The following is a 21,358-nucleotide window of genomic DNA, read 5'->3' on the forward strand; positions in this document are numbered from 1 at the left end:
AGTTCATGGGATTTATTAACCCTCAGGGGTCCCTCTGTCCTTTTTTGGACATTTTCTTCACTTTTCTTTTTTGATTTGCTGATCATTTTGGCTGTGTTACAGCTGAAGGTATGGATTTCTGCAAGAAAGTGTCTTTTTTGACATACTTTTAAAATCTAATGTCAGTTACTTTTACAGGTCTATTATACACTGGTAACACATTTTGTACCCTTTGGGGTTCCTCGCGTCCAAAAAAGGACACACAAAGAAAATGCTATAAAATCATCATATATCAATCAATTTTTTTTTTTGCATACATCTCTTAAACCACTTCAGTTCTGCTCAAACCTACCAAATGTTTATTAGTTTTCAGGATTTTAACGCCAGTTTGAAGACATGTTGCCGCTTGTTTTATTAAAAAAACAACACAGAATATGAGATTTTTCCCACATAATACATGATGGAGGGATGTGACATTGTTTTATATCAGTCTTTTATATCAACACATTTCTCAAAACCAGAATATGATCAAATAAATCATGTACTCATCCCGGCAGTAGCCCCCGTGGCACTCAAAATTTCCCTGGAATTTTCTAGTTAGTGTTAATGTTCTTTGACACATGTTTTTGGTAGATTACTGTCACTTTTGAGGTAAGACACTTTTGCACAACATAAGTTGCTCATACAGTTAATGACATCCTGCTTGTGCACAGTTAGACCTGATGCACCTCCCTCAATAAGATGTCCATCTTATTTTACTTCCTAAGAAGGTGACTATCAAAGGTATCAGTAATTTCGGTAACCATGAAAAACGGGTACCCATTTTTTGCCACCTGGCATCGACTTGGTACCAAAGTATCGGTTCTGGTGACAACCCTAGTCAGGACACTCATTGACATAATGCATTCCGTAGTAACTTCCCCTAACCTTAACCATCACAACTAAATACCTTACCCTGACCCTCACCCTGACCTTAACCCTTAAACCAAGTCTTAACCTTTGAAGTTGTCAGGAGCAGACAAAATGCCCTCACAAAGATAGTTTTGTGTACATTTAATTTGCATTACAGACAATTAAATTCCAAATCATACTATAGTTATTTAAATTCATCTATTAGGGTTGTAACTATTCTGTCTTACTCACTGTTGAGGCTGCAACAAGGAAAACAGATGAATTGATTATAAAAATACTTAATGGTATTGGCAATTGATTAATTGTTTCAGCTCTTGGGGATTAACAAATTTGACTCAGTTCATGCATACATTTTGCCTCACTGCCAATAAATCAATAGTGTTTAAATCATTGTGATCATCAGTCCACACAAATTCACAAACACCTGATGGTCTGTTATGTGAAGCATACTCGTATCCTCCCTGCTTGAAGGCTGCAGTGTGGGACATAAAGCTGTAGTGTCTTATCCAACTGTCCTCAGTGAGACATACTCATCCAGACATGCCTCTGTCTGTCCCTTCCTCTTTATTTATCAATGGCAATGCAATTAACATGCACCTGGGTTCACATGGAAAGATGTAACCTCCATTAACAACGGCCCTTTAGTCTCTTCTGGGTGCTGTGGGATGCACAAGGGTTGCATTTAAGCAAGACAAATTATTCCACTAAAGGGGGTTGATGAGCTAAAGACAGCACCCAACAACTCTGCTCGTCTCCCACACCTCGCTGTCATCCATCTTGTTGCTTCTTGGCATCACAGCGAGGCTCTTTGTGTCTCTGATGTGTCTGTCTCTGCTCATAATCCCCCTCTGTGGATTCTTCATCATTCCATGTGAAGCCTGTTATGCTCTCCTTTCATCTCCTTTGTTAGTGAGGACATCCATGGGCTGGGATGATACTGCGTTTGTCACCCCTGCCAACAAAGATCACGTTTTTAATCCATGTCTTGTTCGCAAGATGTCTCAGGGAATTACAGAGGAATTTTCCATAGATTTTCCTCTTTTTTTCCTTTGACCATAAGTCCAACCTGTCAGAACTTCTTCCACCATAGAGTCTAAAATAAAAGCCAGTTTGTTTTGGTGTCTGTTAGTATTATGTCATTATTAATGAAACTCGTCCTGCAGATCTGTTACGTTAAACACCTCCTGGGAAAGGGAGGGTGCTTTTAATGTGAAAAACCTGCAGGAAGTGTTGAAGCACTTGGTCACAGAGTGAGTATCAAATGACTCTCTGCTGCACTAATGAATTTACAGATGTGGGAATATACATTTTACTGAATTATCAAGACAACAAGTAAATAAATAGTAAAGTAAAAAAATGTTGAGTTTCATTCACAGCAGACAGAACCAATAATCATCAGTTTAAACAGGAGCAGATCAGAAAACTGACATTTATTTGATTTTGATTAGTTGATTGATTTTAGTCTTTAAGTTATAAAAACCAAGACAAAAAAATTAGGACAGAAAGGAAATAATGATAATAATGATCCTTGACGTCTGTCCATTTGTGGTTTTGGATGAAGTTATAACACTTGTTAGAAAACTTTTATTGACATATTTAGCTCTTTTCATTTTTAAAAGTATTTTATTTACGGTGTGGCAAGGAAAGCACAGCAGCCTGAGTACTGAACCCTGTCCACAGTTTACCTTGAAGAGTTCAGTTGCAGTGTTGTATATTGATGAATATTTCTACCTTCTGTAAAGTAGGAACAGAGCATGAATGTGCCAATCCTCCTCTGTCATATTTATACAGTTATTCTACTAACAATTTGTGATCAAACACTTATTTATACATTTTTTATTAATGAGTAAAAAGAGGCTGCAACTTAGTCGTATCGGGACATTAGTGGTGAAAGACTGCCTTCCAGTTTCTTCTGAACCATATGATGCAGTGAATCCAGGTGAGATGTGAGCACAACTGACACTTGCCTTCATAATCAACTTGTACATGAACTCCCACTCCCTCCTGTCAAGCACATCTCCTTCATCACCTCCTCATAGCCCTGCAGCTGCTGTGAGAAAACACACATGTACACACACACACACACACACACAGCTCAGACAGCTGCTTCCTGCCTGTTTGACGTTTTTATTCTTCACAATAAGATAAATGTGTTTGACTGGCAGGACTTTGTCACTGTACACTGTCTCTACCTTCTGAAGCAGCTTATTTATTTGAATATATAAACTCATTCACTACAACACCCTGTTAACATATAGCATCAAAACATTGAGTTTAGACAGCATTAATAGAATATTAATAGAAGTGAAAACCTAAAAGGGGAGTTATTTCATTCTTTCCACAACTGTAGAAGCTGCTAAACCACATACAAACTTTTTCAGTGTACACCAACATATTTACTTAACTGTGTGATCTGTGGCTGGATGGTCTTGGTTTGTTCATTTTTGTTGACACATTGAAAACCCTCATGTAGATGTGATGTAAAGATAAATAGTTTTTATCTGAAAATATATTTACAGGGTAAATCAGTTAAATCACAGGAGGGTTTGTTTTTTATTTTTCTCTGCCTCAGTTGCAGCGCAGGTCTTCAGCCATCCACTGGCAGCTGGCTCACACTGTTGTGTCATGGGCAAAGAATTCTGGACTCATGCCACTGTGGCAACTGCAGCTTAACGGGGACAAAAGGACTTGTGGAGATGTGCATTTTCCCTCCACAGTCCCAAGAGCACAGACGTGACGATGCGTTTTCGTCCTGTATCACTGCATATGAAATACAAAATGGTAAATGGACTTATATAGCGCTTTTCTAGTCTTACTGACCACTCAAAGCACTTTAAAATACTTGCCACATTCACCCATTCACTCACATTTTCATACACCACACCCATACACACACTTATTTACAGATGGAACAGCCATCCGGGGCAATGTGGGTTTCAGTATCTTGCCCAAGGACACTGCGACACGCGATGTAGAGGAGCCGGGAAACGAACCACCGACCTTCTAATTAGTGGACGATCCAGTCTACCTCCTGAGCCACAGCCGCCCCACACCTCCTCCAAAACCCCTCCTCATTCAGTGTCTGTTCTGATTTCATCCATGTCATTTTATCATAAGTCAGTGCTCAGGGAGCTGAGAGGAAGCTGTAGATAAACTGCAGCTGACATAGAGGAGCAACTAGAGCACGGGCCTGGATGAAAATCAGTCGGCCTCCCTCAGGACCTCCTGCCCTCACCTTTTTAAGGTGAATAAAAGAACAGAGCAGTGTTTGACAGCATGACAGAGTGATGACATCACCACAGTAGAGCGCCAAGTAGAGCCAACAGAGCCGAGCTTAAACAGCTAGAACAGCTCTGCCTGGGTAATGGGACACTGGACCATTGTAAAACACTAACACAAACACAGAGTGGCATAAAGGAGGGAGGAAAACAATCAACACACGTATATACACACACACACACACACACACACACACACACACAAGCACACACTGTCCTGTGTTCTCATTCTGACTTAGCCTTGCTCCCTGCAGCCTTGAGCCTCATCATCATGTAAAGATAATTCATAAAGATTAAGAGATTAGACGGGGTCAACTCTACCTTTTCAACACCCCCTTACACCTCGGCAACAACAGCCTCCCATTTGAGTTGTCCTGTTGCCAAGGAGACAGATGGGGTGCTGCTCTCACACAGCCAGTGCCAGGCATTGGCAGTAAAGTTCAGAGCAGCAGGAGCTAGCTCCACATAGAGAGAACGAGAATGTTCAGTGTGTTTGTGTGCGTGTGTGTGTGTGATCAGGCTCAGTGCCCAGTTGTAGCAGGTGCTGCTGTGCTCCTGGTGTAGCACTTGGTGGTGGAATGTACTGATGAAGCTAAATGTATGAGTGTAATAGTGACCTGTAGAGAACGTTTGACACAGCTGAAAGTGATAACAGTGGGCTCATCGTTCTTAACCTGCACTGAAATCCTGCTTTAAATTATCTTTATGATTTTTGTTAAGTGTGTGGATATTGTCCATTTTCTCCTTTATTCAATCTGTTATTCTGCAGCTCATCTAAATCATGGATTCATTACTGAACAAGACTACCAGGGGCTCTAAACCAAGAGGCTCAAAACAACTACAGAGAGAGACACAAGATGCAAACAAGCAAAATAAACACAGAATGACTAAGAAGAGATGCACATCGACACAACATAACCACAAAGCGACACAAAACAACCACAAAGTGACACAAAACAACCACAAAGAGATACAAAACCACCACAAAGAGACACTCTCAGGGAGTCTCATGCAAGTCCCCCAGTCTGACAGAGTCCCCCCTTAGACATTTCAGAACATTTGGAGTGAAATCAATAAATTGTGATAATGAGGATGTAGGTTGATGCTGATATAAAGGCTTTGATGACCGATACAGATACACATGTGAGAACAGATTTCCTTTCTTCTTATAGATTCTCCCTCTTAAGATTCCAGACTTGTGGTTGTACGCTACAGGCTGTTCTCTTTGTGCTTTTACATGACTGACTGAGCACTGAAGGGGATGATTAAATGTACTCTGCAGATGTTTGGAGCAGCACAGTCCCTGTGAGTGTGAATAATGACAGTCACAGCCATGCTATCAGTCTGCTTTTCCGTTGTCTGCTCAGTCTGACTCTAGAGGACTCACACACACACACACACACACACACACACACACACACACACGTGGATCTGGAGGGCCTTGAAGTGTGGCAACAAAGCCTGTCAGTCAGTCAAGCTCCCTGACTGTGGAGTCCGCACACACGCACACACACACACACACACACAGAGCAGAGCGTCTGATCACCCGGTCGAGCAGGGTAACAGGCTCCACATGAATTATGCATCAGTGTCTGGGGACAGCATATGATTAGTTCTTCTGTGTTACATGCTTTTATCTCTATACAAGTGTGTGTGTGTGTGTGTGTGTGTGTGTGTGCGCTGTAATTGGCCATTTTTCCTCCAGTGTGTACCTTATGACAAGTTGCCTCACACTCACTCTCCTCCTTGTTTTTATATATATATATATATTTGTGTGTGTGTGTGTGTGTGTGTGTGTGTGTGTGTTGCATTCACGTAGCAGTATGTGTGTCTGGGAACATGCTCCTGGGGCCTATTGCTTGTAATTAGAGGTGCATTAAGTGATTTGTGGCTCTAAGGATGCAGTGTGTGTGTCACATAATACCCCACCCCTGACAGTCAGGGTGGGACACCCCTCCTGTGGGGCTGAGCTGTGGCTGTCTATTGATGGAAATTACCTCATTATTTTGACCATCATCCCCAGAAGTACAGAGGTAGGAGGTAGAAGAAAGCAAATTATTGTGGCCAAATGCTGGTTTAATTGTATCATCTTTATTTTATAGTCTAAGTGTCGGGAGATTGTAACCAAGAAAATTGGAATTCTGTGCATCTGTAATTAAAAGGCTCATTAATGACCCCGTTAGGCCTGAGAGAATGGAGACTCGCTAACTCCAGCAACTCAAGAGGTACCAGAAGGATTTCACAGCAACACAGCAGGAAGTTGCACATGATAAATCAGAGATTGTATTGTTCTCCTCTCTCTCCTAATGTAAAGGTCAAGTTCTCAGGGCCCTCTAGAAGTTTAGTGTGGGGTGTGTATATAAGTGTAGCCTTGGCTGTTCATAAGTCTGTATTACTTCAGCATCAAGACAAACCGCTTGGTTTTGTAAATGTACGTAAGGTTAACCGCCTCACAAAAAGCAATATAAATAGACAACAACAGCTACAGTGAAGTGGATGAAGGTGTGATAAGGTTTCCTCATAATGAAAAAACATCAGATTAAATTAAATTTGTGCAGCTCAGGGAGGGATTGAGGGTGGTAATGAGTGTATTATAATAAATATGAATGTGGCTAAAACAGTCAATGGCCTGCATCAATACAAAGGCCAAGAGGGTCGTGAGGTTTGGGATTAACACAGACTCACTTAACATAATTAGTTTTGTTTGTTATACAGCCAGCAATCCAGCTGTGATGAAGCGTTTGTGCTTTTCACAAGGAAAAAGGTCAAATCATTACCCCCGTCAAGAAGGTTGTGTTTTCTTTTGCCTGTTGGTTTTTTGTTTGTTTGTCAGGATTACACAAAAATTACTGAAACAATTAGCATCAAACTTGGTGGAGGGAAGGGTTATGGACCATTGACGAACCCATTAATTTTATGGTGTAGATCTGGTTTAAGGGGCAGATCCTAGAAATGTTTTTTTGTAATCCTTTTCCTAAACATGTGAGATTTTTCAACATTTCATTAATTTTCTCAGGAAATAATATTTGGATGTTGATGTAACAAAAATCAGACACATTTATGGTGTTGAGAGCTGAGTTTGTACAGTTTGGTCCAGGGTTATAGATATGATATAGGATTGTTTGGCCTTGGGGTGGGGAGGGTATTTTTTTTTATTGTTACCTATGTCGAGATAATTGTCTCTATGAAACATTATTGTCATTTCTTGGGAAATAATGTTTGGATCCTGAAAAAAAACCTGACTATTTATGGTGTTGAGAGCTGAGTTTGTACATCATAACCCAGATAATAATCTTGCCTTGATGGAGATATGCGCTCTACTGAGTGCCATTCTAGTTGCCATTGCAGTTTTTCACATCTTGGTGCATTTCTCTTGTCACCACATTGTCATTTGTGTCATTAAATCAGCCTATGCATTCTAGGGGTGGAGTGTTTTGTCCACACCCTGTAGTATGATGCTGTTTGGATGTGTGGTATGAAAAACTTCTAGCTGCCCTTAGCTTCACATAACTGCGTCTACAGTGTGCAAATGGAGGCCAAGCCAGATAAAGGAAATGACCTCAAAACACAAGGTTTTCTAAGGAGACAGATATTCATCACACTCAAAGTCACTGTCAGACTCACAGTGTCTTTCTGTGACTTTTATTCACAAGCTCTGGTTTACTCACAGTTGTATGGTATTAACCTAAACGAACCAACTATGTAAATCCCATTCAAAACACAAAAACCAACAATGTGTTAATCCGTCTCTCCCTGCATCATGACTGCATAACCCTGTCCGTGGCTCTCAGCTCCAAACCCATTGGTTCCTGCCGAAGACGTAAACGTTTAGGACACAAATATATAATTTAAAAAGCTTCAGTAAGTTCCTAAAACAGCTGCTCACTGTAGTTTTTAACAAACATTACTCAAACATGAGGAAATAGTGCATTTGTTGGTGACTACTTCCAGTGGTGGATGAATCCACACTGATGTTTTTTAGTAGTTTTTGGAAACAGTGGAGCTCTATGGCTCAGATATATCAGGCTCTGTTAGTAGGAGACACAGTGTTGGTTAGGATGCACATGGGAATTAATATACTTTATCACTGAAACTAAATGTCATCCCTTTGAATACAGTGAAATGGATTATCAGGACTGAGCTGAAGGATTGTCACAGCAAAAATCAATGCTATTTAGATTTTAGTAGAATTTAAGCAGGATCAATAATGAATCCATCATCTTAAATATGGTTCACTTTGAGTGTCAGTACATCATGCAGACCAATGACTAATCAGCTCATTACTGATCTTTATTGATCTCTTATTTCTGATGATTGCAATCAGTCACAACAGCTTCATAGTTCTTGTGAAGAAGAATCATAGGGTGTGAGTGTGTTTGTTCCACAGTAAGTGGAAAATAGTTTTGCATGTTTGTAAAGTGTGTGTCTGTGTGTAATGTTATCGGTGAATGCTCTATAGAAATGAATGAAGTATGAGAAATGAGAGTGACTCTGACCATATTTTGTGTGTTTGGGGATACGAAGGAACAGAGTTGCTGCAATGATGTCATGAGCAGATACTGTGTGTGTGGTTTTCCTGTTACACAGCAGATGAACAGTTTCCCTCTCTTCTGACTTATCCACTGTTTGAACAGACACCTCATTTCACAGAATGACTGCTCAGACTTTCAGGGGCTGCTGTTGGTCCTGGTATCAGCACACTAGACAGATAAATGCTATCCACTCTTTGGATGGAAAAGTAAAGCACCAGTATATTTGTATGTTGTGAAGTCAGTTAACTAAATCTTTTCCATTTGACTGATTTCATACCTTCCGTTGGGAGAGAGCTTGTATGGTGTGAAAGTCAACTCTTAGAGACTTGATGTTGGTAATTGATCAGCAGCACCTTTGTGACAGACCCAGTGTTTTTTAGGCATGCAGAGAATTGGATAGTAACTTCAGCTCAAATACTTTCTCCACTGGGGTTTGTTTTGGATCTGAGGTTTTCACAGATTGTGTATTTGGGTGATGAAGATTTGTACTATTTCCACAGTACTTCACCTTCATTTTGCATTTTACACATGGCTTCACTTTTGACCAGCGCTTCACTGTCATTTTTTTAGGCTAGTGCCTACAGTGGACCTACAGTGGAGCACCTGCTGCAAATGTTTTTTGTCTCTTGCGTGGGCAGATCTGCCCCAGGCTGGTGAGGTGAAAGCTACACATGAACACGGCAAAAGGTCATAGACTGTAAAAAGCATATATTAAAAGGTCAATGTCAGGATTTTATTCATATTGGATCATTAAACTCTGCCTTAATGATATTATTATTAATGTTGCATCCAAATATCTTTTTGGAGATAAGATATTCAATTTTAGAAATCACTCAAGCCAAGTTCATATTCATGTACATTTCATACTACATGAAGTCCTGCACAATGACAACGTCCCGTTCACTGATTGGTGAACAGCAGATTACACTGCAGTGAAATGTCCAATTAAACTGGTCCTTCAGTTGTCTCAGCTTCAAGTGGAGGAATGACCCACAGTACATGAGCATTAGAAAAGACAGTGAGGTGTTTGAAGAATCACAGAGGACAAAGTGTGACAGGAAGAGCAGACGGATGAGAGAGCAGGAAACTGCAGAGAGAGCAGATATAATAATGTTCTGGAGTTACATAATACTGTCTGGGAGGTGTGTCAGTATGTGTATCTGTCAGAGAGATCAGCAGTATGGACACACACACAAGTTTCTGGCACATTTTTGCACCATATTCAATTTTATTTTTTACCATATTTGAGAAAATGTTTGCTCATCTTTTGGAGGGAAACATGGTTGTTACATTCTACACATTTCAAGTGTGTAAATGTCATCAGCACTGCCAGTATTAGAGATTTATCTCATCCAGGTCTAAACTATATCACCACACTCTAGATATCTAACAGGCAGGGCTCTGGGTGTACAGAGGCCTGATGAAGGCTTCTGATCATCAGCCTGGTGACTCTGATCACAGCAGCTGGGACACCGTCACAGGGATGAGCCTGCTGGCTGTACGTTCACACAGTCCATCCACCAACAGAGACATGATCCTGACTTTGTTCTGGTGTCATCTAGACATTTAGACAGTGTGAGCCTGTTTAAACCAAACACAATGATCACATTGATGGTCCCAGGCAGTGTGAAAACGGCTAGATCATGTCCTCAGTCTCTCTGGTGGAGCTTTGTTAAATCTGAGAAAATAATCCCAGTGATGTCATAATGATGTCATCTGGGTAATCCCAATTTATTATGTCATCAGGGTTATCCCAATTTGGGAATTAATAATGGAAAGCGTGTATTATAAACTGTGGGCTTTAAGTTTGAAAGGACTGCATCACCAGACAGAGAGTGTTTTTAAACTGACTCTTGTTAGTCCAACATCTTTATGGAAGCGTGGTTCTAAATCACTGGAGGAGCCCTTTAACCCTTATCTGACAGTATAAAATGTATCAGCTTGTTCAATTTCTTCATTGAAGCTCTATGACATTTTGAGAGAGTGAACTTTTCAAATTTAAGTCTCTTGTTCTTTACAGCCACACCTTTCCTTTTCTAAAATGAGAATATTTAAGATGTCTCATGCATTGTCATTTTTTCCACATTCATATATTTAATTTCTTTGGAAACCTATCCTATTTAAACTGAATTGTGTTTGAACAAAGTTGGGCGGCACAGAATGAGTTTATAATGACTGCGGGCCAATGGGGTTTTTAAGCAAAGATACACAAACAAGCACAAATGCCCATGCTCCGAATCAAACAGCTGATATATGTGAGCTAGGGATGGGTACAGAAACCGTGTTAAATGGGCCCAGGTACTCAATCATTAAAGACCATAGTATCAATAAGGTCAGTCGTTCTCGGTTCTGCTCTTGATATTGAAGAAATTAAGAAAATACATTTCCTGTTTATTATTGATACCTAACGCTTAAGTGCAACATCTCTTGCTTGTAAGAGCAGAAAAATAGAACAATCTGTTGAAACATCTGTTGAAAGTCTGTCACATACAGGCAGGCATGTGCACTGTTCAACCACCTGGCTCGTACTTCATCTGTCGTTGTATATATGTTATGTATGCTAGCAGCCTGGAGCCACACTTGGAGTTAATTAAATTATGCAAATGTGGGTTAATGATTACAAACATGGGTTAATGATGAAAAATAACAATTAGTAATTTGCTCAACAATGCTGCTGTAGTTTGCTGCTTAAGATTATTCATTTATATAGCCTAGAGTACATGTTAATTCTGTTCCCTTTTTTTGTCTTAAAAAATAACAAACAGAAAAGATAAGTGTTAAAGAACTGGATCAAAAAACAGTATCAGTAAGAGTATTAGTACCATTCAAATCATAATGATACCCATCCCTAGAGTTTACCTGTCATATCTGTTGTTTCTGATTGATTGGAACCCCTCTGGAGTTTGACTGTGATAAACATGTGGTGTGTTTGTTGCTGTGTAAACGCTCCTGCTTAGTCTAACTGTGAAGAGCTGCTCACTAACACTGAACATCAGCTACCACCTCACCCATGACTCCATCATTAAGTCACTGAGATGTTCATATCTGAAACAGCTCCTTTTACTCACCAAACATCACCTCAGGTCACAGACACTTCTGCACAGAGTGTGACACTTTGTGTCTAACACGCTGCAAATTTTAACCTCCATTATTGTTCATGGTATAGTCAACAATACAGACAACAGTGAAAAGTAAAAAGTGCTGTTTCAGAATGTGTGTTATGTCTTAAATGTCTCGCTTTGTTGTGATATTGATATATGTGTCATGTTCATGCTCAACTCATTCCCATGCATTTATTAATGTGCTTTTCCATGTGCATTTGTTTTGACATTGCCCTTGTTTTTTTGTTTGTTTTGTGGTCCATGTCTTCTGCATGCTGCTCGTCCATAGCTTTGTACCAGTGGCTAGAAGCAGACCGGCAGGGCAGGGATCCAGATACTGCAGCCACAGGTAAAGAGTGCTACACCTCACACTGTCTGTCTGCTTTTACTCAGTCAGGTGCTCTCTTCTACAGATACACCTTAGAAACTAATGAAACATGATGTCAGCCTTGGCCCAGTAAAACCATTTCACTGTAGGATCTTCACAAAATCTCTTCAGACTGTTTCTAACATGTTTCACACTTTAATGTATAAACCTGTTTTCTCTCATATGGCACTGAGACAGCCTCAACTTCTCAGGCCTTGGTTACAAGTCACGGTGTTTGGTAACATACAGCTGAAGATAGCATGCAAACAGGTTAAATGAAAACTGTTCAGGGTTGGGTTTTGATAGCATTTTATCAAATCTAAGTCCTCCCTCATTGAATCCTCATTCATTTTGCATTATGAAGGTCACACTGTGACAGTGGTATGAAGGTAGATGTGTTGTTTGATTATAAAGCAGGTCTAGGTTCTATGTTAATACTGTGAAAGTATCAAAGCGCTCAGTCCACAGAGAAATGCACACATGCTTTATTTAGAAACTGAGCCTTAAAACCAGCCTTCAGGACTTCTGGAACTTTGTGATGTCACAAAAAAGCAGTCACCACTCTTAGCCATGCTCCAAGACCCGCCCACCTGGACCCACCATCCAACCTTGCAGGATTTGGTTTTTCTGAGTGTTTACCTGAAATCTTCTATATTCGTATTGGATCATTCAGAAAACAGTCAGTCAATCAGAGGAGGTGCCTCCTCTCTTCACAGAAGAGAGACTCAGAGCCTCCTCTCTTCTGATTGGCTCACTGACCTGTTGTTATTAGCGCTCCAGAGAGAAGCCTGAGAGAGGAGATGTGAAACTACACTGAGATGGTTTTTGGTTTTTAAAACCACGAATATATCTTCTTATGGATCAACACTTCAAATAAAACACAGAAGAAGAGAGAAAATATGTAGCTTTAAAAATAACTAAATGTCAACACAGAAACACCAGAGATTTTAGAGGCACTCTGATTAATGTTCAGAACCTGTTGTTAAAGTCTGACAATGATATGAACATTTGATGCTGTATCTGACACATTGAGAGAAAAGGTAGGAACTATACTTGCACAATAACCTACAATAACCTAACCATAACCTTATTTTTAATAAAGTCCTTGCTCCAGATAAGAATGGTCCTGCATTCAGAACTATATGACAATATGAACTACATTTTACCTTAGCACAAGAGGAGTGTTCACCTGAAGGATTTCTACATTTCTGTGCTAATAAAACCCTTTGACAACAACTAGCTGCTTCCTGTTTGCTTTGAAGGAGCTATTTGTAAGTTTTGCTATTGCTACATAGACAACCTTAGCATTAACAGCTGTTTACCAGTTTCCAGATTAATATATATATTTAAAATGTAAGAAATATCTTCTAATTATCAACCACCATGAACATTCTCTTTCTTTCTTCATTTGTATATGTAGAGGCACATAAGATTGTTTTAAAGTATTTGCTTTTAGCAATACAAATGGTTGCCAGCAAATAAATGGAGGGACACCACTTCCTGCCCACTGGCTGTCACCTGACAAGCTGCTGACCAATGGGGATGCAGCCGTGTAACACCTACCCAGATGAGAGCTTCATGTTACGACTGAAACTGAAAAATTCAAATGGCTGCGAAACTGAAAGTGAGAAGTGGAGGCAAATGAAAAATCCCTCAGTGAAAGAAACCTAGAGAACCTGGTGATTAACTCTTGTGTAGTTTTAGTTTTTAGTTAAGATTTTTGGTTTCAAATGACTTTTATTCACGTTCAATTTCATATTTTTGTTTGATTATTGGGAAGTTTCCCTCAATTGCTTGACACAAATCTAACCCCATGGGTCAAAGGTCTAGTGATATTCTATATTTTTCTCACAGTCAATAAATCTGATGAACAGATCCAAACCAACAATGATCTAACTCGCATGCACTATGTGTGTATCAAAGCCTGATCTGAGGACACTAATAGGCGGGCCGCAGTCCGGGTCCAGACCCAGATGCTGTCCTTTCTGGAATCAGACCTATAACCTTTAAATGATTTAGAATTAGTGAAGTGGTTTTGTTTGTACTGGCAGCTTTTCTAGTCACTGGTTTAGCAGCCCAGGATCTCATGTATCATCTCATGTGATGCTACTCAGCCAATCATTACACCTGGAATCAGGGATTGAGACACACACAGGGGAGAGATGAGAACAGAGACTGTAATCAGTGACATAAGTGTGGAAAGTGTGGGAGTAGGATATCAGAGGGAAAGAAAGCATGTGTTAAAGCTGTCCATGTTAAGATGTGTTGAGATTGTTTATTATAAATCTGGTTGGTTATTGTTGTTGGTTAAGATGTAAACGGAGGTAACAAAACCCATGCCCATCTATTTTCAGGTCATTATTTCAGTCTCTGGTCATGAATGCAAGTTCGCTTTTATCTTATATAGGAAGAGGCCTGGAACAGAGACCATGTTCTCCAGTGTCTTTTTGTCAGTTTAAAAAACTTTATCTGGACATATCTAATATATTTATATTTCTTACATATTGGATCAAGTTAAATTAACAACAGTAACAATGCCTTGACTGTCCCACAACTCAAAGCCCCTTCCTGTGGTACCAGAAGAGAAGTGTATGTCACCCAAAACTGTGAGAGGGAGGACATGTATCCTGCCTGGCTTTAATAGTTGTGTTGATAATAATATCATAATAATAATCATATTCTCCCCAATAAAAGTTTGAAACTTTAGTTTAGAGGTAAACAAGAGACCACTGATTAACCTGAGAAGATTCAAATAAACGGGTTTGTCATTTTTAATCCAGTCAGCGATGTAGCATAGCTGGTACAGCCCAACATCAGGAACTTAGAGACCACCTTTTTCCATAAATCTAACTGGTGGTGGTTGCAACACAAATGTGACAATTTAATGCTTCTCTTTGTCATACAACATAGAAAACTGAAAACCTCTGAAGATCTCACCTCGGGCTGCGACAAATGATAGTGAGCATCTGTGCTGTTTTCTGACATTTTATAGACAAAGTAATTAATGGATTTAATAAAGACAATGATCAGCCGATTAAGTGATTTCAGCCCTGCTGAAAAACCAGCGCAGGAAGCGTTGACTCTCAATGCTGAACAGTGAATAAACAAAACTGTAAAGTGGACAGATTACAACAGAGCCTGGCAGTCCTGCACTGTGCTGCGGGACTGCACTCCAGAGGGGTAAACATTCTGTCTAACTGTCTCTGACGATGCTGGTGGTCCTACTCGAGCAGTGTTTCTACTGTTGAGTGTTTCACCACTCAGACTTCTAGTCTGAACTCTCGTACCAGACAGAGATGAAGCTGGTCCCTCTTTTGTGCCTCAGTAGAATATTGTGTGGGTAGGAGGGACGAGGTTTGCAGGAAGTGCAGGCAGTGCTCGGCTCTCTTGATCAGGGAGGTGGTGTTTACACTTTGTTGGATCTCTTCCTCTCTGTGCACTGTGTTGAGACAAACTTGATTATGTGTTTTGTGTTGTATTTGGCACAACAGTCATGGAACAGCAGTGGAACTGGGGTGCAGCCCTGGGAGGTGTTTGTTCTCAGAATGATGGTTTTGGAAGTGTTTTCTGACTGGGGTCTGTCTATGAGGAAGGTAGATGTCTTGGGGGATGATTGCATTGAATTCAAAGCATCAGACTTTCCTGTGCTGATGATATGGTGTAGCCAGTGGAGTGGGCTGGGCAGTATGCAACTGGAACAGGTCAGAGAGTCTGAGTGTTATGTGGTCCTTCAGCTCTCTCTCTCTCAGAGTACTTCATCATTATGGACTGTGTACAATATTAACCCCGTTTTAAATAAAGGCATCTGTATTTGAGATAAGTTATTATACTCATCGTGTTTGCCACATAAAAAAAACTTTTCACAAGACCTTGCTCTGGAATAATCTGTGATTAAATGTTCAGCATGATCAGTCTGCCCCTCCTCCTTCATCATTCACTCCTCTTCAGTAACATGCTGATCTCACTCTATTCTTGACTGTTTATTGTAACAGTGGAAATAATAACAGTTATACCCATAGGCAATGGTTTTATCATATCTGCTGTTAATTGTTACCTATAGGTAGTAATGTTATCAATAATACTTATAAATAATAATAATGATAACAATAATGTGTTGTGGTGACAGATCTGGATCCTGCTGCTCCAAAAACAAAGATACCTGCAGAATGAGAGAGAGAGAGAGAGAGACCTCAGTGCATCATGAGAATCCCCCAGCAGTCTAGGTCTATAGCAGCATAACTAAGGGATAACAAGCCAGCCCTAACTATAAGCCCTAAGAGGACAGTTTTAAGCCTGTTATTAAAAGTAAAGAGGGTGTCTGCATCCTGGACCCAAACTGGGATCTTCTTCCACAAGAAAGGAGCCCATTCTAGTCTTAGAAACTCTAGGAACCACAAGTAGACTTGCGTTTTGAGAGCGGAGTGTTCTTTGCAGATAATAGGGGACTATGAGCTCATTAAGATATGAAGGTGTCTGACCATTAATGGCTTTGTGGGTGAGGAGGAGGACTTTACCGGGAGCCAATGTAGAGAAGCCAAAACAGGAGAGATGCGATCTCTTTTCCTAGTTCCTGTCAGAACCCGCGCTGAGGAATTTTGAATCAGCTGGAGGCTTTTTACTGAATTATTGGGAAATCCTGATAATAAAGAATTACAGTAGTCCAGTCTAGAGGTAACATGTGCATGGTTAGTTTTTCAGCATCCTTTAGAGACAGGATGTTTCTAATCTTCACAATGTTGTGCAGGTGGAAGAAAGCTGTCCTAGAGACTTGTTTTATGTGTGAGGTAAAAGACATGTTCCTGCAAAAATGACCCCAGGGTTTCCTACTGTAGCACTGGAGGCCAGAATAATGCAATCCAGAGTAAGTATAATATCAGATAATGAGTCTGATAAGATGATGTATTTAGGGCCAAGTACAATAACGTCAGTTTTGTCTGAGTTAAGAAACAAAAATTGCTGGTCATCCAGGTCTTTATGTCTTTAAGACACGCCTAAAGTTTGAAATTTGACCAACTGATGTGCCCTTGGGCAAGACTGTGAACCCCTTCCAGCTGATTAGTTGATCTGTGTGATTAGTCTGTAGTTGTGGTTGTTTTGGCTCAGGCTCTGTTATGCTTTCAGCACTTGATGACCATTTGCGATGCAAACAGTTTTGACCTTGTAGTGCCACAATTAGGCCAATCATTTGTTAACGAGGCTAGGGCTAAACGAGCACATCTGTGCTACTAGCACATCTCTGAGGCTGATTTTAGGCATGGCAGTGCTTTGAGCTAAATGCTAATGTAAGCATGCTAACATGCTGATGTCTGTTTAAAATACTGTAGCTTTAATTTCTTCACCTTTATCCCTGCATCTGTTTTTCAGTTCTTTCAGCTATTGAGTGATGTTCTTACTACCATTGTCCATAATACTGCACACATCTCCATTTCTGTTGGCATTGGTGCTTTTGTGCTTCTCCTTCTGCTCCGCTAACTGGAGAAAGACTAGTTTGCTGCAACCTATGATATGATAAAGTAACTCTTTAGCGTCATACTCTCATGCTGTTGTGTTGTGTAGAGTATTGATATTTTATATTTTCTTACATTTCCCTGATTGTTTCACACCAGTCCCACCTGATTATTTTGCCTTCTCTCTCCAGGTGAAAACTTTGAACAAAGTCCACTGAAGAGGACATTCAAGTCCAAAGTTCTGGCGCGCTACCCTGAGAACGTGGAGTGGAACCCCTTCGACCAGGATGCTGTCAACATGGTACGTGGGAACTATAGTGAAGATGGATGGTATCATTATAGGGGGCAAAGGTAATCCAGTATGATATCAGACGGCGTGACATCTTAGTTAAATTGATCCCCGTCTCTACCTCAGAGGAATATTTAATAACCTCCAGGGTTTTTCCTTGCTGAAAATTAGGCAGGATCAGCTTTAATACACTTGTTAATACACTTCTAAAGACTTGGTACTCTCGCCTTGACTCCTCTCTCGTGCTCTGATCCTCTCCTCCACCGGCACCTTCTACTTTTGGCTGAGGACTACTGTGCCTACTGTCAGTCCTGACAAATTAACCGTATCTTTTCAGTAGCATGAATTACCTTTTTTTCTACCATATTAGAAGAACTAATGATGTCTGTACTCTGCACTGTTTCACCTGTCCTCACGAACTCTCTCTTTAAAATAATCTGTGATTTGAGACATTTCTGCAAAATAAATCATATACAATTGGATGTAACATTAATTTAAGGAAACTTTTAAAGAAGCTGGATGTGCTTGGGTGTAAAAGAGATAATATTCATCTGTAGGGTTGCCACCTTTTATGTAAAAAAAGGAGGCAGCTGGTTTGGTTTTACTTGAAATTACATTATTCACAGCACTTTGAGGACATGAACCAAAATACGGGACAAATTGCATCCTGTATTGATTCAAATCCACTGAGTTCTCAGAAAACAATTACTAGAATTTTGTTGGGAGGCGTAGGCGGCACGAAATTTGACTGAGGCGGCTGCCTCCCAATTCTCTATGCAGGAAAAAACCATGATCTCCATCTACTAACACAGGACTAATGTAGTGACTGACAGTCACACAATAATGGTCAAAGTGGATCAAATGTTTTTGTAACAGTGCCACGCTGACTCATAGTCTCCCTCACGCCCAAACAGGTTGAGAGACCCCTGAACAGGGCTGGTTGGATTAACACAGGTCTAAATTATCAGCGCCTCCCAACAGGCTCATTTTCAAATGGTGTTATCCTAGTAGATGTCAGTGTGATAGTTTTAGTGAGAGAGAGTGAAAAGGGATAAACAACACAATGTCCCTAGCATGACCTTTTTAATGACGTCCTGCTGTGTAAGACACATAGGACTCACATCTCACACAGGACTTTCTCAAGGGAGCAGTGATGAAGCACCTCCTATCTCTGTGGAGTTACACAGAGAGCTTTTCATGACCACCTCTGCTATTCAGATTTGAACAGATGAACAAATACAAAGTTGACTCACATGGGATCAGAAAACACAAACATCAAACACACACTTGGATCAGTGGAAGTCATCGAGTAAACACTGCCTCCCTCCACACTACCATCTGGATTATTAATTACACTTCATGCTTTATTATTTGAACAGATAAACTGATACATATGCAAAGTAGAAGTAGAAAAACAATTTAACAGTGAGAATGATGCGGTCTAAACTGTTTCAGTGAAGCCTCCTTCTAGTGTCATTGTGAATCGAATTCATTGTGTGAAATCAACAGATACAGAGAAAGTATTTCATGTGGGGACTCGACCATCCTTGTGGACTATGGGTTAAAGTGTTGACCATGAACTCCAGGTCAGGGCCTTTGTTGTATGTTCTTCTGATTTGATTTCCCCTCAAGTATATCATTGATCAGTCCTTTTTGTTTTTGGAAAGTGTGATTGTTTATTGAGGCTCTGCTGAAGTTGCTACATCGTCAGTATAGTGACCAGAAAGGTGTGTGTGTGTGTGTGTGTGTGTGTGTGTGTGTATGTGTGTGTGTGTTGTGGCTCTGGGTGTTGCCCACTCACAATTGAAGGTCACTGCTTATTTTTCCACTTGCCTGGTGTCAGCACTGCTAAATAATTCAGCCGTGGTTCTCATCTTGCATCAGGATGGAAACAGCTTTTGTGCAGCAACGGAAACTTGACACATGGATGACTGTGGACTGCTGATGATGACAATTACGAGACATCCTCTGGAAACAGACACATTTCTCTCGCTTTCTTTCTGCTGATTATTTCAGCTCCTCTTTCCCTCTCTTCCTCCTCCATCACACCTCCATCACCTGCTCATCCCATCATCCTCTCACCCCAGGACATCCATTGATATATTGCATTCATGCACTCATGCCCCACAAAAACAAACTGAGGACATTTCAGGTTCCTCAGCAGGGTTACACATTGAGTCATGAGGCTCAGCTGGACAAGTGTCTTGAATCCACACCAGGATTGCTGGTCCTGGGGTGTTTGTAGGAGCTGAAATCAGATGAAAACAGTCAACATCTAACGCTATGTCCACACTACAACGTTTTAGTTTTAAAACTAATCTCTTCCGCTACATTTACTTCAACGTCCACACGACTCTGGAGTTTTCAGCCCCTAAAAACAGACACTTTCAAAAAATAAAACCCAGTTTTATTTAGAAAACTCTGGGGTTGTGTTGTAGTCTGGAAGGACACAAACTTTGGAAACAATGACATACATACCCACAGTCGCTCCTGATTGGGTCTTATCAGCGTCGACTGCCAGTGGTGACTATAACATCAATGAATCAATGATCAATGATAATGAATTACAAGTGTTACTGAACTTGTTGTCTTTGCTAGCAGCTGTTGTTCAGTTACATTCTGTATTTTATGCTTCAACACAGTTCACCATCTTAAGATTGAAAAACAAACAGCATGTTTCTTCACAGTTCTACCCACAGAGAAATAGGGGTATCGTTTTGGTACCTCAAGGTACATTTTTCAGAAAAGTACCCTGTAAGGTACTGAAATGGTCCTTAGGGTGATAACTGTGGACCTTTTGTTTCAATTTAAAGGTACAAAATCATTGCAGTAGAAATGTACAGCAAAGTTTTAACAAGATGAAGATTCAGGCAGATAATGCTGCAAATCAGTGATTACAACATCTTGATTTATGGAGAGTTGGTTTTGTTGTAATAAAACAGGCGACAATTTCCAGACAATTCTTGGTCTTGGAGTAATTTTATCAGCTTCAGTAACAGCACAGCTGGGTGTGTGTTTTAGTGATTTCAGCTAGTCTTTACATTATTCTAACCGTTTTAATAATATTGTAGGGTCATGAGGCAGGCTTATAAAGCCAGTGTTAAAACACTGAATTAATTGAACCTAATACAGTATTATGACTTTGCATTTTGGAACTTCTCCTAAGGACAAATCAGCTCTATCAGAATACATTGAAATGCACTGAAAATGGATTAGTTTACATATAAACTGTTGTTTTTGTTAAAAGATGTATACTAATTTTCAGTTTTTTTAAATACATTTTTGTCAATAACTATAAATGATTTTGTCTCTGAAAAAGGGGTATGTTGTGCATCATAGGGGTACAAAATGAAATGTCACTCCAACTGTACCTCTTGAGGTACCAGTTCTTGGGGCGCCTCTGTGGCTCACCTGGTAGGTCATGTACCACTTGGGTTTAGTCCTTACCGCAGC

General features: G+C 40.2%; 1 protein-coding gene across 7 annotated transcripts in view; it reads left to right on the top strand.

Moving 5' to 3' along the window:
- LOC111664230 (DENN domain-containing protein 5B-like) overlaps positions 1 to 21,358 on the top strand; it is a 69,148-nt gene that overhangs the window by 14,405 nt on the left and 33,385 nt on the right. For 5 of the 7 annotated variants that reach the window (XM_087177230.1, XM_087177231.1, XM_023418735.2 and 2 more), the window contains exons 2-3: positions 12,092 to 12,151; positions 17,808 to 17,917. In XM_087177230.1, coding sequence (XP_087033356.1) covers positions 12,092 to 12,151; positions 17,808 to 17,917 — 170 coding nt within the window. The remainder of the gene's footprint in view (positions 1 to 12,091; positions 12,152 to 17,807; positions 17,918 to 21,358) is intronic. The other 2 variants (XM_023418738.2, XM_023418739.2) reach the window with 1 other exon arrangement.

The sequence above is a fragment of the Seriola lalandi genome, unplaced genomic scaffold, assembly GCF_002814215.2.
Source record: "Seriola lalandi dorsalis isolate HSWRI2012SDOR001 ecotype SW California unplaced genomic scaffold, Sedor1 jcf7180002054584, whole genome shotgun sequence".
In the NCBI taxonomy this organism is placed as follows: Eukaryota; Metazoa; Chordata; class Actinopteri; order Carangiformes; family Carangidae; genus Seriola; species Seriola lalandi.